General features: G+C 37.5%; 1 protein-coding gene across 4 annotated transcripts in view; it reads left to right on the top strand.

The window, feature by feature from the left end:
• The first annotated feature begins 17 nt into the window (after positions 1-17).
• The window catches only part of ano10a (anoctamin 10a), a 44861-nt gene continuing 26164 nt past the window's right edge, over positions 18-18714 (top strand). For 3 of the 4 annotated variants that reach the window (XM_073871886.1, XM_073871885.1, XM_073871883.1), the window contains exons 1-12: positions 19-226; positions 1051-1198; positions 3353-3550; positions 3738-3872; positions 6008-6132; positions 6341-6669; positions 8203-8438; positions 10689-10744; positions 13351-13425; positions 13539-13721; positions 15080-15271; positions 15652-15780. In XM_073871886.1, the coding sequence (XP_073727987.1) occupies positions 1063-1198; positions 3353-3550; positions 3738-3872; positions 6008-6132; positions 6341-6669; positions 8203-8438; positions 10689-10744; positions 13351-13425; positions 13539-13721; positions 15080-15271; positions 15652-15780 (1794 nt within the window). In that variant the 5' untranslated portion in view covers positions 19-226; positions 1051-1062. Of the gene's footprint in view, positions 227-1027; positions 1199-3352; positions 3551-3737; positions 3873-6007; positions 6133-6340; positions 6670-8202; positions 8439-10688; positions 10745-13350; positions 13426-13538; positions 13722-15079; positions 15272-15651; positions 15781-18714 lie in introns of all 4 variants that reach the window. The other variant, XM_073871884.1, reaches the window with a different exon arrangement.

Here is an 18714-nt window from a genome sequence, read left to right as displayed (position 1 = left end):
GTAGTGGCACGTGCCAGTGTGCGTAAGATGCCATGCCACTTTATGTTTGAACTGCTACTGGATGACGTAAAGGAGGAGCTCAAGTCGAGCCATAACTTTGTACCTCTCTGTCTTCAACACTTGAAGTGAATATAAATTCAGCCGATGTGTTTAAATCAGCTGGTTTAAATGGATATCTGAAGTGCAGGGCTGACGTTTCGTTCACTTCCCGGACAGCTGAACGACTGTGAGTACACATTCTGTCTGTCAATGGGGTTTCGGGCCCGAAACACGGCATTAACCATTTATATGTTGTTTTTACAAACATTTAGCCATTGCAAAGGGACAGCACGAGTGCTATTTGTTGGTTATTTATTCGTATAAATGTAACTAGGATCATGTAGCGTGTCATTTGGATGTTCCTTCTTGGGAAACATATCTTAGCTCCGCCCAGTGGTCTGTCAGTCAGACTCTTGTCAAACCCCGTTTACTATATTTGTTTACATATTTATTGTAATAAGTATCAAATGTTGTGCTTTAAAGCCATACATCACAGCCTTTTCTGGTTTAAACACAATGTGACCAGTGTTTGCAATGACTTTACCACACCTTATCATGCAATGTTACTTTTCAGGTTTGCATATAATAAAGGACATTTACTGTTGCAGGATGCTTATTCACATGATTTATTTTATTTAGCGCATATTCAGTATTATTAAATTCTCAGTTTATTAAATATATGACCCATAGACTTTTGGGAATGTTTTAAACACTTTTTACTGTGTTTTTAAATTACTTCTTGCATAAAATATATTTGTACATGTGTACGTGGCATGATTTATTGAGAGTTCACTGTAAATTTTATGGAAATAATACATTTACCTGATAAAACATTTAGCATTTTTTTTATATTTACACAAGCAGTTATGAATACACATAAGGATTTGATCTCCAAAAGATGAAATTGGTGGTAATGGAGCTGTTTCCTCAGTTCTTAAGGAAAATCCCACTGTTTGTGATGCTGAAGACAGTGATATGTTTTATACAGGTTTTGGCCCTTGTGTTACACAGGGATCAGGAAAAATGCAAAGCGGCTTGTCGTTTTCTGACAGTGATGTTTCGTTCACCCCTCTGGTGGTCCTTGAGCTGGCTGATGACACGAAGACAGAGGCCATCACTTGGTTTCTAAACAGGATCAGAGACAAACAACAAAATGGAGGTGAGACCCCATGCATGATACATCAGTGGATAGAGCTTGACAGAAACGAAATGTTTTGTCAAATATTTTGCTTTCTGCATCTGTATTTGAAATTCATTCTTGTATCCCTAAAATTCTCGTATAAATGTTTCCAGCTTTTATCCCACGTATTCCTTTTAGGGATAACTTACTAATGTCCAAAGTGATTTTTCATTAGTTTATTTTCACCTTTTTGCTGCTAATGCAATTATTTATGAACAGTAATACTTACATTGCGCAACTTGTGTTACTTGACTTTATTTGGGAGTAGGGTTGCAAAATTCGAAACTTTCCATGGAAATTACATAGGAATATATGGGAATTGTGGCACACAAATGAAGACGAGTTAGCTATTGAGGAAGCTAATGTTTTTATGTGATGCATTTTGTTAAAATTATCAAAATGTTACAAATAACTTCCTTTAATTCCTTAAGTTTCCAACTTGGAATATTTCCAAAATTCCCTAGCTTTGCACCTTATTTGGGAGTGGGATATTCATTTAGTCTACCATCTAATGCACACTTAACGGGGTCGCACACAGGCCGCGCAGCTCAGCGTCGCACCGCGTCGAGTCGCATCTAGGACAACTCGGAGGTATCGTAAACCGGAAGTGCACATTAAATAGCGCTAGCTTCGTCAGATAGCGTCTACTTCAAAATGCAAAATATACGTTAGCAGGCAATGTTAATCGTTAATGATTTGGGACAAATATGATGTTATTTAATGTTAAACTATGTGAGTGGCGCTGTGTGGCAACTTCCTGAGTCAAAGCTGGGCGGCATGAATGTTTGATTTTTTTGTTTTTTTCAAGAATGCCGTGGCGCTGAGCTTTGCATCAGGTGTCTGAGCAATTCGGTCCCCCCTGGCAATTCAGTCTCCCCTAGGACCCCGATTGGTACCTAGCAGTGGCGGCTCCTGACTGCACTTCCGAGGATGCGCTAATTCATAATAAGTGTTCGGATTGTCACGTGTGTGGTTCCCTTTTCCAAAACATGTGTCATGCGTGTGGAGAGATCCTGTGTGCATCACGTGTTTTGTCAAAATAAGTGCCTGTTGGAGACGCGTCAAAACGGTTTATGATAAAAAAGACGCTTGCGTTCCCTAAATACACGCAAGACACTCCCTTAACAGTAAACTCTAATTACGCATGAGATTGTGCCAGTATCCGGCACACGCGAGCGTCTCCGTTCAAGTTCAAGGCAGCAGGCACTTATTTTGGCATGACACGTGATGCACACACGATCTCTCAAAGCGCAGAACACATTTTGAAGTGACGAACCACACACATGACAAGCTACATACATGTTGTGACAAACTTTGCATCGTGCGCTTCAAAAAAAGAAGTCACCAGCCGCCACTGGTACCTAGCACTAATGCCTGTTCAAAAATTTGTCATTGCGATATCTCGTCTGCATTAGCGGTCTAGCGAGCTAATTAGGTTGTACAAAATAGCATACAATTTTTTTAAAATAAAAATTTACAAAAAATAATATAATAAAATAATATTCATGTTGCAGACACGTCAGTATTTTTGTGTCATCATCTGCTTTACAAAAACAATACTTTTATTTTTGTAAATGATTAAAATACCTTACGAAATGTATTTTTTTTAATAGTAAATTGTAGTAATTATAAATTATAATTTTAATGTGTGATTCAGCTATGTAGTAATCATGTTTTGTATAAGTAATTTATTAACTTTACACAGTACAAAAGTGGAAAGGGTACAGTATAATAATCTAAATAATAAAATGACACAAGCAATGTGTAAATCTCCCTCCTATAGCCTCATTTATATACTACTATATGAAACATATCATTTAAAAGACATCAATTGTAATTTTAACAACGTTCTAACTACATAAATCATAACGCGATTTTGTAGGAATTGTAATAAGATGCTAAGAAAACTACCCATGAGGAGTTTTTCAGCCAATGGAATCATGCGAGGGTCCTACAGTAGGGGAGACCGAATTGCCAGGGGGGACCGAATTGCTCATGACACCGGTGTGCGATCCCCTTTAGAGAACATAGTTCAGGAAAGTGCAGTTTTGTATTGTCAGTTAAATGCTTGTTTAATATTTATCAGAAATTTGAGCTGGCAAAATGTTTCCAACACTGTGATTCCTCTTACAGGAGCGGAGCTGTTGGTGGAGCAACTGATACTTCCAGTTCAAGATGGTCAGAAGCCCAACCCGAACATCATGTTGGTGGGATCCACATTACAAAGGCTCTTAGTTGGAGCTGAAGAGGTAGGAATGTTTAAAGAGTTTCAAGATGGGACAATGCGAGGATTCACCTATGCCAACAGAGAAAGCTTCAAAGACTTCGAAGGTGAGGATTAGTTGTAAGAGAACATCAGAAATATGCAGAGTCATGTTTTAATTTGCTTCTAACAGATAAATGGCTTGTTTGAAATAGATTTCCCATGCAGGGCATATTTTATTTAAAATGAATGAAATATGGTATCGAACACAGATGCGATCAGATGTAATGTTTTATGATGGGTCTGTGCATTTAGGAGACGGTGATGGGTTTCTCAGTGTTGCGGAGTGTCAGTATATTGTCAAACATGAGCTGGAGACGTTAAGGGCTAAGAATGAAGATCATGTTCCTGGATATCCCAAACTTAAACTTTATCCAGGAAAATCAGTTGGTAAGTTTGTTTTTGTTATAAACTGCATTTCTGCAGTTCTATCCCATTCACACAGCATTTTAATTTCAGAAAATTTACGTAAAATTGGCAGAGAACACAAACACGTCCTGTAAATGCTATGGGATCACTCAGTATCATTGCTGTAACATTTACGGAATGTGTTCCTTGTGAACAAAAGGCAAAAACAATGCCGTAACTGTGCATTCACACCAGACGTGGTAGAGCCGGCAAAAATGCGCTATTCGTGCATAGTTGAGCACTTGAACATTTGAGTTACTCGCTTAATTCGGGCGTAAAAGCCTCGAGTGAAATTCTAGTCATTCGAAACATTCATGTGGAAATTCGCGTCATGGGAGCGGCTTCTGCGACTACACTGGCTTCCTGTAATCACGTCACTAGTAGAGCAAGCTCCTGATTGGTAAACGCGGTGCGATTTTCCACCAAATATCAGATTTTTCAACTCACGCTTTTCCCGCGGCAACGCTCAATTCGCATGTACCACACCGCAGAAAATTACTAATTACTGGTGCTTGCCGCCTCTACCGTGTCTGGTGTGAATGCACAGTAAGGGTTGCGCCATAGTGAGGATGCCTGTGTCATCGCAACAAGAAGTGTCAGCTCTTTGACACGGGGAATTTAAAGGGATAGTTCACCCAAAAATGAAAATTCTGTCATCTTTTACTCACTCTGATGTTGTTTCAAACCTGTATAAATGTATTTGTTCTGATGAACACAAAGAAAGATATTTTGAGGAATGTTTGTAACCAAAACGTTTGTGAGCCCCATTCACTTCCATAGTTTTCTTTTTTCCTACTATGGAAGTGAATGGGGCTTATTATTGCTTTGGTTACAGACATTTCACAAAATATCTTCTTTTGTGTTCATCAGAACAAAGAAATGTATACAGGTTTGTAACAACATGAGAGTGATTAAATGATGTCAGTATTTAAATTTTTGTGTGAGCTATCCCTTTAAATGCAGATTAACAAAAAGAAATGTATGCAAACTGGATTGAATGAGATCATTTACCAGCATAACAGAACAGCTCGTCACTTGCACCTTTATGATCGTATAATTAACTAAATAAACAAAAATGCACATGCATGGATAATAAGCAAACTTTAGACACTGCGGAAAAAACTACCAAGTGATGGACTTTAAATACGTCACATGTTTTTACGGGATCTTTACAGTATATGTGTAAATGCACCCACAGATTCCGAAAATTCATTGGCAGTGTGAATAAATCCAGGGACGCATTGTCCTTGTATTTTCCATAATCTCTATGTGAAAGGGCTAATATGACCTATTTCCATCTAGACCTTTTCGTTGTGCCTGGGGGAGTTTGTGAAAACCCATAAAAATGCTGCAAATATACCGTATTTTCTGGACTCCAGAGTATAAGTTGCATCAGTCAAAAATGTGTTTTGAAGGAAAAAAAACATAGATAAGTCGCACTGGACTATACGTCGTGTTTATAAAAAAAATGATTTCACAAAATCCAAGCCTAAAAACAGACATTTAGTCTGGAAAGGTAAGTTATTCAACTAAACAATGGCACACAGAACAGCAGGCTGAAAAGGTGTCCGTACATGTTAACGTAACATTACCATTTATTCACCGAAAACAATGGCATATCGAACATACCTGGGAGACTGAATAGGCTAAATTAACACTACAAGCCAAATCAAGTTAAAAAAAGTCCCAAAGTCATTCCACATCACTGAATCCATTGAATTACATAAATACAGGTGCAGCATAGAGCGGACTCTCGCAGCTGTAGACGGTAATGGTTTCTCTTGTTTCATATAAATTTATTTTGACATATAAGTCGCAACTATGAAAAAAGTGCAACTTATAGTCCAGAAAACACGGTAAGCGACAACACTATTCAAGACATTTAAATAATATTTGCATTTTAACAATAGCCTGCTTTAGTATTTTTTTATGCTTGTTTACATGCTTCTGTCACTCAATTGGTAGAGCACTGCATTATCAGAGCAAAAATCGTGGGTTCGATTACCATACTAATAAAAATGTTAAGCTTTAATGCCCTGTTAAATACATAAATGCATACATGTACTGTAAATGTAATGCATTTTAATGCTGTGGTTTATTTGTAAACTCTTTTCCAGTACGACGACTGCAGTCCAAAGGTATCCTAGTGCAGTATTTTCCTCTCCATCAGAAAGACGATCTCAAGAAACTCTCTTTCTCTTGGTACAAACGGATCAAACTGACCTTCCAGCCACTGGATGAGTCACTATCTCAACATGAACTTTAAACCCAGGACTTCTTATATCATTTCTTCTGAGATCATTTATTGTCAAAAGAATTTCACAATAATTATAGTTACGTCAGCATTGATGAACAGATACAGTATTTGTCATATTTGTTGGATGTATGTGATGATAACTCTAAACTGTATTAACTAAAGATGTTGTCTTTGTCTTTATGATTTAGATGAGGTCAGATCTTACTTCGGTGAGGGACTGGCACTCTACTTTGGGTTTCTGGAGTATTTTACAATAGCCTTGGTTCCCATGGCTCTAATCGGTATTCCATACTACCTCTTTGACTGGGAGGACTATGACAAGTATGTGCTGTTCGCTGTCTTTAACCTGGTGTGGTCAACGGTTTTTCTGGAAGTGTGGAAGAGATACAGCGCTACGTTAGCGTACAAATGGGGTACGTTGAGTCGCAGGAAAGCCTTTGAAGAACCGAGGCCTGGGTTTCACGGAGAACTGGGGTTTAATCCAGTCACTGGACGAGAAGAACCGGTCTACCCTAGCTCCAGGTCCCAGTTCTGAAATATTCAGTGCAAATTTACATCAGTTTATTTTAATAATGATTTTAAATTGCATTTTATTATAGATAAAGTCTTAAAACAGCTTTATAAAAATAGGGCATTAAAGGGAAAATATTATGCCCATTTTAACAATATTTAACATAAGTCTCAGGTGTGCCTAGTAGAAATAGACTGATTAATCGGTTTTGCCGATTAATCGGCACCGATAGTTCATTGGTGAAACAATCGGCTATTGGCAAAAAAATCCATGTTGATTGTTTTTCTGAGTGCGTTTGTTGCTTTATATCATTATGAAGTAGTTAATTTGCTGACTAGATGCTGCATTAGCAAAGAAACAACAGGATGAACCTAAGTTTGTCGTCAAGGCTGACAGGACGCTACTTGTAGTACCTCAAACAGTTACACAAAAATACACGTTTTGTCATGAAAAACTGAGAAGTGGAATGGGAATTGATGGAAAACAACACGTGAAACAGGAATTGTTTATTTGAAAATAGACATGAGAAAGAAATTAGCCCTGCAAGCTGTTTGCACAATGATCTTCTCTCGAAAACCCTGAAAAAAAATGAAAGTGGGTGAAAAATTAATCAGCATACGTGAGTACCCCAACCTATGCCTTGCTCTCATTGGCTTTAGCTCATCACATGTCATGCTAGATTATCATGCTAGATATTTGTCTGGCATCGGCGAGGTGTAAGCGAGCCTCTTTGATGCGTTGTTGACTGGTTCTCTCATAAAGATTGGAGAGCACTGACTGCATGCTGATTTGCCCCATAGCCCGACCTGTTGGCGAGCTTGATGACTTGCGAATCAGGCTTGAAATCTTGGCAATCTAGTGTGAACTTGGCATTTGGTGAATTGGAGATGCCAGATTGACCTTGTGTATAGATTTACTTGTGTCTGTGGATTAACTTGTTCTCACCATGGGCGTTAAGAAATTAAAAACAAACAAGCCAATTAGTTTTGTTAATTACATTATTACACGACATAATATTGACATCTGCTAAAATAGCAATCCAATTGATGTGCAAATATTAGGGATACTCTAAACTTTGCCAGGAAAACTGCACATCCAGTATTGTCTTAAAGGAATAGTTCACCCAAAAATGAAAATTGACCCATGATTTACTCATCCTTAAGTCATCCTTGATGTATATGATTGTGTTTTTTTTTTCAGACAAACACAATCAGAGTTATATTAGAAAATGGCCTGGCTGTTCAGTACGTAGCATACGAGCATAGTGGTGTAGTAGTGATGAACACGAAAGCACAGAAAGCAAAACAGTCAGGAAAGAGAAATCTAAATGTGGATTATAAAGAAAATGTTTTAGGATTTCCATTTTGACAAGAGGATATTACGTGTTCATCACTGCGAGTTCGTCTCATACACTATTTTGTACATCATATGCTGGAAACAACACGCGTTATTTTAGTTCGTGAAGTTAAATATATATAAAGCATGATAAACTGAAGACAATATTGATATTTGCTCATTTTTTATTATCTGTATTCTCAACACAGGCGGCAGTTAAGGATTTACCTTGTGTCACTTCCTTTCGTATTGCTGTGCTTGTATCTGTCCTTTTACGTGATGATGGTCTACTTTATGATGGAGCACTGGGCCATAAGTATATACAATGACGATCCAAACTTTGCAACCAGCATCCTACTGTTCGTTCCCAGTATCATCTACGCTGTGGTTATCGAAATCATGAACTTACTTTATCGCTATGCAGCAGAGTTTCTCACACACTGGGGTATGTAATCCATCTTTTTCCTTTCACTTTGCTTTCATCTTTTAACTTAATTACTGTTCAACTCTTGACTTTATTTGTAGTGTAAGTTAGAGTCACCATGAAATCGAAATTCACAATCTAATTTTTTATTAAATATTTTAATGTTTTTTTATTTATGTATCTGTATCATTAGGCCTATTTTTCTAATTCATGTGCCCTTATAATCTTAAAGTCAAGAACGTTAACCTCCAACCAGTTATGGTGAGAAGGGATAAAGCCTCTGCCAAAATGTTGTTTGATGAGCGCTGTTTTAATCCAAACCTAACACTAACCTACCATGTTTAAGCCTCGCCTGATGAAGACACAAAAAGCTGTCGAAACGTACGTAGCGTTATAAAGGCTTATGAACGACAGACTTCTCTCGAACACCAGTATTACACCATCTGGATGGTGATTGAAATAGATCAAACTAGATCCTCTCACCTTAACACAAAAACTAGATCCTCTCACCTGAAACCCAACGTCAGGAGACCTAAACGGTACAACCCTGAGCTCACCAACCACAAATTTGGAAACATACCGTGAGAAAAATAAGTATTTCAACACCCTGCTAATTTTTTAAGTTCTCCCACTTAGAAATCATGGAGGGGTCTGAAATTGTTATTTGAACACCTGAGAAAGTCAATGTTAATATTTGGGACAATAGCCTTTGTTTGCAATGACAGAGGTCAAATGTTTCCTGTAGTTTTTCACCAAGTTTGCACACACTGCAGGAGGGATTTTGGCCCACTCCTCCACACAGATCTTCTCTAGATCCATCAGGTTTCTGGCCTGTCGCTGAGAAACAGAGTTTGAGCTCCCTCCAAAGATTCTTTATTGGGTTTAGGTCTGGAGACTGGCTAGGCCATGCCAAAACCTTGATATGCTTCTTACAGAGCCACTCCTTGGTTATCCTGGCTGTGTGCTTCGAGTCATTGTCATGTTGGAAGACCCAGCCTCGACCCATCTTCAATGCTCTAACTGAGGGAAGGAGGTAGTTCCCCAAAATCTCGCATTACATGGCCCCGGTCATCCTCTCCTTAATACAGGGCAAGTTTAGTTGCCCTGTCCCATGTGCAGAAAAACACCCCCAAAGCATGATGCTACCACCCCCATGCTTCACAGTAGGGATGGTGTTCTTGGGATGGTACTCATTATTCTTCTTCCTCCAAACACGTTTAGTGGAATTATGACCAAAAAGTTCTATTTTGGTCTCATCTGACCACATGACTTTCTTCCCTGACTTCTCTGGATCATCCAAATGGTCATTGGCAAACTTAAGACGGGCCTGGACATGTGCTGGTTTAAGCAGGGGAACCTTCTGTGCCATGCATGATTTCAATCCATGACATCTTGGTGTATTACCAACAGTAACCTTGGAAACGGTGGTCCCAGCTCTTTGTCAGACAGGTGTTCAAATACTTATTTGCAGCTGTATCATACAAATAAATAGTTTAAAAATATAATATATTGTGATTTCTGGATTTTTAAAAAATTATGTCTCTTACAGTGGACATGCACCTACGATGACAATATTAGACCCCTCCATGATTTCTGAGTGGGAGAACTTGCAAAATAGCTGGGTGTTCAAATACTTATTTTCCTCACTGTATATATTTCTAAAAGGAAAAAATGCTTGTGTACTACATGTGTTGCCCGGGTGTTCGAGAAGCAGTTGATGGACAATGCACAACCCATCCCTAAACTTAGTTTGGGGTGTGGGATCTTTCCCTTCACCTAAACCCAATATTTTATGGGATTTAGGCTGTAGTTGTATCCCATCTAGCAAAAATCTCCAACCCCTCTCAAAATGACTTATTTTTCTGTAATGGGTTATGGTGCAAGGGCGGGTCTATTGGGGACTGGCTGTAGTTGATCATCCTTTTGTTTTATTAGGAACGCCCAACTTGCAATGATCCAATCGGTTCCCGATGGACAAAATCTAGTCCTACATTTTTATTTCATTTCAAAAACAGTTTAACTTGCATATACAATACATTGGAAATAAAGAAACTTGCAACTTCCGTTTAATCCCAAATTTAAGACTTTAAAACTAGCCTTTACCAGCAAGGTCACCTAAAAAGCTATTATTTATGCCTAAGTTATATTTGTTTGACTTTGCCACAATTTCTTGTAAATGCTATAAGTGTCTAATACTAATAATGCTTGTGTAATGTTTCCTGACATCAGAGTAATACAGTACATTTTATTCCATGTTTTTTTTTTTTGTAGAAAACCACAGACTTGAGTCTTCATTTCAGAATCATCTTGTTCTCAAGGTTTTGGTGGTATGTTTTAAGGATTGTTTTGGAGTGTTGTATGCCCTTTGTAGTTTCTCACATTTTTACAAGATGTAATATACAGTCTTGTTCAAAATAATAGCAGTCCAATGTGACTAACCAGAATAATCAAGGTTTTTAGTATATTTTTTTATTGCTACGTGGCAAACAAGTTACCAGTAGGTTCAGTAGATTCTCAGAAAACAAATGAGACCCAGCATTCATGATATGCACGCTCTTAAGGCTGTGCAATTGGGCAAGTAGTTGAATTAGTTGAAAGGGGTGTGTTCAAAACAATAGCAGTGTGGTATTCAATAACTGAGGTCATCAATTTTGTGAAGAAACAGGTGTGAATCAGGTGGCCCCTATTTAAGGATGCATTTGAAAGCTGAGGAAAATGGGTCGTTCAAGACATTGTTCAGAAGAACAGCGTACTTTGATTAAAAAGTTGATTGGAGAGGGGAAAACCTATAAAGAGGTGCAAAAAATGATAGGCTGTTCAGCTAAAATGATCTTCAATGCCTTAAAATGGAGAGCAAAACCAGAGAGACGTGGAAGAAAACGGAAGACAACCATTAAAATGGATAGAAGAATAACCAGAATGGCAAAAGGCTCAGCCAATGATCACCTCCAGGATGATCAAAGACAGTCTAGAGTTACCTGTAAGTACTGTGACAGTTAGAAGACGTCTGTGTGAAGCTAATCTATTTTCAAGAATCCCCCGCAAAGTCCCTCTGTTAAATAAAAGGCATGTGCAGAAGAGGTTACAATTTGCCAAAGAACACATCAACTGGCCTAAAGAGAAATGGAGGAACATTTTGTGGACTGATGAGAGTAAAATTGTTCTTTTTGGGTCCAAGGGCCACAGGCAGTTTGTGAGACGACCCCCAAACTCTGAATTCAAGCCACAGTACACAGTGATGACAGTGAAGCATGGAGGTGCAAGCATCATGATATGGGCATGTTTCTCCTACTATGGGGTTGGGCCTATTTATCGCATACCAGGGATCATGGATCAGTTTGCATATTTTAAAATACTTGAAGAGGTCATGTTGCCCTATGCTGAAGAGGACATGCCCTTGAAATGGTTGTTTCAACAAGACAATGACCCAAAACACACTAGTAAACGGGCAAAGTCTTGGTTCCAAATCAACAAAATTAATGTTATGGAGTGGCCAGCCCAATCTCCAGACCTTAATCCAATTGAGAACTTGTGGGGTGATATCAAAAATGCTGTTTCTGAAGCAAAACCAAGAAATGTGAATGAATTGTGTAATGTTGTTAAAGAATCATGGAGTGGAATAACAGCTGAGAGGTGCCACAAGTTGGTTGACTCCATGCCACACAGATGTCAAGCAGTTTTAAAAAACTGTGGTCATACAACTAAATATTAGTTTAGTGATTCACAGGATTGCTAAATCCCAGAAAAAAAATGTTTGTACAAAATAGTTTTGAGTTTGTACAGTCAAAGGTAGACACTGCTATTTTTTTTAACACACCCCTTTCAACTAATACCCCAATTGCACAGCCTTAAGAGCGTGCATATCATGAATGCTGGGTCTTGTTTGTTTTCTGAGAATCTACTGAACCTACTGGTAACTTGTTTGCCACGTAGCAATAAAAAATATACTAAAAACCTTGATTATTCTGGTTAGTCACATTGTACTGCTATTATTTTGAACAAGACTGTAAGTCTCAAGTGTGCCTAGAATGAGTCTCAGGTCAAAATACCCCACAGTTCATTTATTAAAGCATGACCAAAATATCACGTTTTTTGTGTGTGTGTACCTTTAAATGCAAATGAGCTACTACTCCTCACTCCCTTACAAACAGACAGTGAGCGCTTTAGGTTAAAAATAGATCTGATTCCTGTGAATACATTTTGAGACAATAGCATTGTGCGCACTAGCGCTACAGCATGATAACAAACACATTTAGAAAAGCTTTTGGATAAAATTAACCAGTCAGTCAGTGGCCATGGGCAGGGATTTGTTTGTGTGATGTCACATTAACAAGAGAATCTGCGAGAGGGTGGATTTTTTTCATTGTTGTTGCCAATACACATTAATATCCAAACACCTTGTAAAAGTTGAATTGGAATAATACGGGCCCTTTAATTTACAGATTTTACAGATGATTGTTCAATCTGCAACACAGGCTCCAATGGTCATTGAAAACCTAAAATATTAGAGATATTTTTGTCATTTCCAGGCCTGCAAAAACCATTGGCATAAATACAATCATAGTAATTCTATGGTAAATATGCATGTGCACTGTAAAAAATGATATCATATCATGTTTATGTTACTTTAACTTAACAAATTAGGTACAGTAAACAATTTCAACTTCTAAGTTATGTCAACTTATCACAAGTCAAAACTTTAAAAAGTAGGTTGAATTGACTTGCAAAATTAAGTTGTTTAAACTTTACTCTGCATTTTGTTACAGTGTGTCTATTTATAGTAAACTCTGCGATACTTCTTTAAAAATACACATTTATTATATAAATGCATAGATTTGTTGGTCAAAAGGTGTAGGTGCTTTGGAAATTTGAAAATTATGCTGTTTTACAAGTGCAAATATAATTGAACTAATTTCTGTTTTCTTGTTTCCAGTTTAACTTCGTAAACTGCTTTGCCTCTCTATTCTATATTGCCTTCGTAATGCAAAACATGGAGCTTCTGAGACACGTAAGTGTTTTATTAAAAAAAAGCTGTTCTCTGATGACTTGACTTATTTAGGGCTTTATCATAAGCAATCATCTTAAGTTGTAATTTTGCTTTTGGTCTGTCTTTGGACTCAGAGTCTGGCCACCCTGCTCATCACCTCTCAAATCCTTAACCAAATAATGGAGGCCTTCCTGCCCTACTGGCTACAGAGGAGGAGGAACAAGAAGGCCCATAAGAGAATGAGGCGGCTAATGGGTGACAAAGAGCTCCCTCTGCTGGAACAAGTTCAGCTGGAAACTGACATGAACACATATCTGGTACAGCACTGTACTGTATATACCAGTAACTCTTAATACAGTAAATAGTTTAAAATATGATTATGAGGCTATGCATACATTACAGATTATGTGCAGTGTCTACAGTAGACATATAAGGCAAATAAAACTGTGCAAACAGTGCAAAATAAACAGTAAAGAAAATACATAGGTTAATGTAAATAAAGGAATGTGAAGAAATTGGTTGAGAGAATTGGAAATAATTGTCCATCCTAAATAATAGCCTTGGTTAAAAATGGATAGACAAATTTATTTCATTGTTCTCTTTCAATGCATTTTACTCATACAATTAGAAATACTGTTTGTGTACCATCAGTTTTCTGTACCTTTAAGACTTCTATATGTAAAATAGCTCTGTTTTAATTGCCTATCCAATTCTTCTCATGTAAAAATCCCAGTGCAGTTCCCACAGTCATTTATTAGGGCAGGAACCATGCTAAAATAGACGTTGATATGGTAATGTAAGCGTTTATAAGTTAATATGATAAGATTATAACCATGATGATGTCTGAGTCACCCGTTTTATAGCTTACCACATAGATGGACTTCGTATTAGATGGACTGTGTCAGAGATTTCGGTTACATTTCAGTATAGGATTTTTTTTTTTAATTTTTTTAGTTTTTTGCTTATTAATGCTTAGTACATGTAGTTATTGTAGTGTTTAAAGGTGCAGTGTGTAATTTTTAGAAGAATCACTTGACATAAATGCAAAATATTATACAAAACTATATGATCAGGGGTGTATAAAGACCTTACATAATGCATCGTTATGTTTTTATTACCTTAGAATGAGATGTTTTTATCTACATACACTGAGGGTCCCCTTACATGGAAGTCGCCATTTTGTGCCGCCATGTTTCTACAGAAGCCCTTAACGGACAAACTTTTTTACTGCGTTTTCTCCGACGATGACATGTTTGTCCGGTGGCGGCTAACGTAGTTCCTCTATGCGTTTCAAAAGCGAGGGGTGAGCAGTGGACTGAACCGTTGGTTGCAATGCGCAACCTCACCACTAGATGCCGCAAAAATTTACACACTGCACCTTTAAGTGTAGGTATAGTAGGCTATAGGATAAATGGATGAAGAATGTGGTTATTGCATGCATCATTATGTGCTTTTTAACTACTAATTTAAATGGCCAATATGCAAGCTAATAGGCAAATTGGTAAAAGTGAGGTCCCCGTATAAAAGTGTTACCAGTATTTCTACATACAGTAGTTTCAATATAAAGAGCAATGAAATCTTTATTTCCATTATATAACAACAAACCACTTGACTTCATAAAGTGATAATGTTTTTGTTAAGACGCTTATCTTTGCGAAATTACTTTTATCATCAGGGCACTTTTGACGACTACCTTGAGCAGTTCCTGCTGTTCGGCTATGTGAGTCTTTTCTCCTGTGTGTACCCATTGGCTGCTGTGTTGGTGGTACTGAACAACATCACCGAGGTTTATTCTGATGCCTTCAAAATGTGCCACGTCTTCAAGCGTCCCTTTTCAGTACCAGCCGCAGATATCGGGGTGTGGCAGGTGAGAAAGAGCTGATTATGTGTGAGGCGACAGAAGTAGAGAAAATTGCAGTACATTTAAAACAGACAGTAATTAGTGTTACAAACAAACTTAAACTTTATACCAAATCAACAAGTGTAGTAAAACTATAATGACAAGACTTTTACACCCAAAGTTTTTTACTTTTCTAAAGATTAGAAACGAAAATTCTTGCATGAGTCAAAACAAACCATGACACGTCAATTTGATTATGTGTCCACAAAACAAATGTTTTGTGTTTACCATTTATCTGAAAGGTCTTTAAGGTTATAAGGAACATATAGTAAAGTCTTATAAAATTTTAAATTGTACTGTATTTACACAACATTTTCACCATTAACATTTGTACTTCTGTCTTCTAGCTGGCATTTGAGACCATGAGTATTATTGCTGTGGTGACCAACTGTGCCTTAATCGGTTTGTCCCCGAATGTGAAAGCATACTTCACCGAATCAGAGACTCAGCTCATCCTCATCATTGTGGCTGTCGAGGTAATGCAGTACAGTCTCTCTCTCACACCATTGTCATAACACTCGGTTGCAATGCCCTGATAAGTTCATTAGGTGGCATCAGTGAGCTATTTCCTGTTGAGTGTTAAAGCCATAGACTGTATAGGTTAAAGCGCTAGCCTCTGCTGTAGTCCCTGTGTCCCAATCTGCATCCTAAATAGTATTTGAAATTAGAAATAGTATGTCTCAAATCATAGTATGTTAAAATAAGTATCCAAAAAGTTCCCAGATGGTCTACTGTTTGTAGGTTAAAATTCGATCCATGGACACTCAAGCGGGTGATTACCCACAACTCAGCCCGAGAGGACGCATTAAAATATTAAATACATTATGCGTCACAAATTCAATAAATTTAACTACAGCGTAAATATCACATGAAAAATAATAAGTGAAGAAATGCTTGAATGCAAAACTGACTTGTATTCTGAAATTTCTTAAGGATCACAGCGTCACTTCTATTTCGTGTTATTATGTATCAGTGTGTGCATACTGTGTTGTTCTGCACTCAAAAATAGGTAATTTTCCGACACAAAAATAGTACATACTATAGGGCATAGTATACAGTAAGTATGCAAATTGGGGCGCAGCTCTTAAACCTACATCCTGTTGCTTTGGACACTGCAGGAAATGAAAAAAACAAAGTATAACCCAGATTCACCGCTGTGTTGCTCCAGTCCATACATGTTAGCATCAGAAATAAACAGAAAGTTCGGAGAGGGATAAGCTATACTGGTGGCCTCATGAGATTTACTCAAAATAACTGACCCAAAGCACTTTCACAGAGATGCACAAGCGCACTAGAGATTTAGGGATCTTCTGTGTGAATCTGGTGGGAACTTCATTGTGCCATGTCTTGTTTTCGCTAATTAAACTTCGCAGTAATCGCCGGAGTTGTAATTAGGCCATGATGATTTTATTGTACCGTGACAGAATTTTAAATAAAACTCAAAGCCAGGGGTATTGTGGGAATTTAACAGAGCCTTCAAAACCTCAAAAGCAGACTTGTGTGCTTATGTGTGACTTGTTGTTTTTTTCTGCAAGATCACTTTGCGTGCAATCATTATAGTGTGGGATAAACTTAGGCTAGACTTTATCCAAATGGAAAAAAACAAACAAACCCAGAAACTTTATTTGTGTTTAATAACAATCAAATTGCAAACGTTGTATTTGGATTTAGTCCAAATTCAGATTGATCTGATTGAGTTTGCTGGTTGGTGTAAATTGATTTGTTTAGTGCTGGTACGTCATGGCACACAGGAACGTACAGCAGGTCATCTCACTGCTACAGATAAGCTTGTTTGTGTGGTCGGTTACTCTGATGAACCCATTTAATTTCTTTTAACCCTAATGGTGCTTTCAGCCACTGATGGTTTGATGGCTAGTTGGTAGAATGGAGGACTGTAGGTGTTGCTGGTATGTTTTTACATTAACATTTACGCATTTGGTAGATGCTTTTACACAAACAGTGCATTACAAGGTATACATTTTTATCAGCATATGTGTTCCCTGAGTTTGAACCCATGAACTTTTTGTACTGCTAGCGCAATGCTATACCACCGAGCTATACAGGAGTTTTTAAGTATATATTTCTGCTATCCCAGAATAATGTGCAGAGACAATTATAAGAAAACCATTTATAGCTTGATTCGCATTTACATATACATATACAGTTATGCATTTGGCAGAAGCTTTTATCCAAAGCAACTTGCTGTGCATACAGTCTTCAAATGAAATTGCATTTTATCAGTATGTGATATTCAAGAATTACTGTAAGCATTACAGTAAATGTAAACAAATTGTTCAGATAGAATCTGAATTGAAAGGAGACACTGAATTGAAAGGAGGACTGTGACTATGGTGAAACCACATTGAAATTTCATGTTAGAGAGCCACAAGTGGCACTTTTATGTTTGGCTTATGAAATAAAGTCATAAAGAACTGGGTAAGACTAAATGCATTCGAAGAATTGACTCATAAGAAACCTGAATTGTTAAATGCTTTCAGAATGAGAGCCAAAATTGTTCATTCGCTAATGATTTCCATCTTTAATATCCACAAAAGTGCTTCATTAACAACACACTGTGTGTAAGTGCACATTTAAAAGTCTGTTTAATAGAGCTCACATTTTCACAGTGTGCTTTCCAAGACTGTCTTTTTATACTTTCTATTGACTCTTGTTAGTTCATTAAGTGGAGTGAGCATGGATTGGTGTTGGATCAGCATATAGACGAGGTGGGGTTTGTCCTGGGGATCGGCAGACTGCATGCTGTATGGATTGGTTAGAATCCATGATGCCTTTTTATACAGTCTGGTCCATGGCAATATTATCTGTGACAAAAATGGAGGATACAATTAAATAGTAAATAAATAGTAAATAAATAGTTGCAGCATAGTATTGCGTGAGAAAATATTTGTTTTTTAATCGGTTTTAAGCTCGTGTAAACTATTTTCGAGAAATGTTTCTGTACACATTATAAATGTTAGAAGATGTTGCTGAAACACAATGATAAAGACTGTGAACTGTGTAATATTTAATTGTGGAGTTACACCGTTAAACAGTAGGGCTGTGTATCGGCAAGAATCTGGCGATGCGATGCGTATCCCGATACAATGGTCACGGTACTGTTCAATGCAATACATTCCGATATGGCAAGCAATGCAATATACTGTGATATTTCTTATTTTGGGAATAGAATATGATAATATTATAGGAAAGCTGTCAGTAACTTTTATTTCCTGTCACTCCTGAAGTTTAGAGATAAGAAGACTGCTATCTAGCGGTCGGGATGTAAACTACAAAAACAAAACAACTGCCAGTAATCTTAAATGATTAAACAGTTTTGTCACGTTTCTGTGTTCAGTATTATTTGGGCGGGCTAACATGGTGGCTCGATGATGCATTGGAACCACAGAGCA

Source organism: Misgurnus anguillicaudatus, chromosome 10, assembly GCF_027580225.2.
Source record: "Misgurnus anguillicaudatus chromosome 10, ASM2758022v2, whole genome shotgun sequence".
Classification (NCBI taxonomy): Eukaryota; Metazoa; Chordata; class Actinopteri; order Cypriniformes; family Cobitidae; genus Misgurnus; species Misgurnus anguillicaudatus.
The sequence above is the reverse complement of the archived record's forward strand: the minus strand, read 5'-3'. Positions and strand labels throughout refer to the sequence as shown.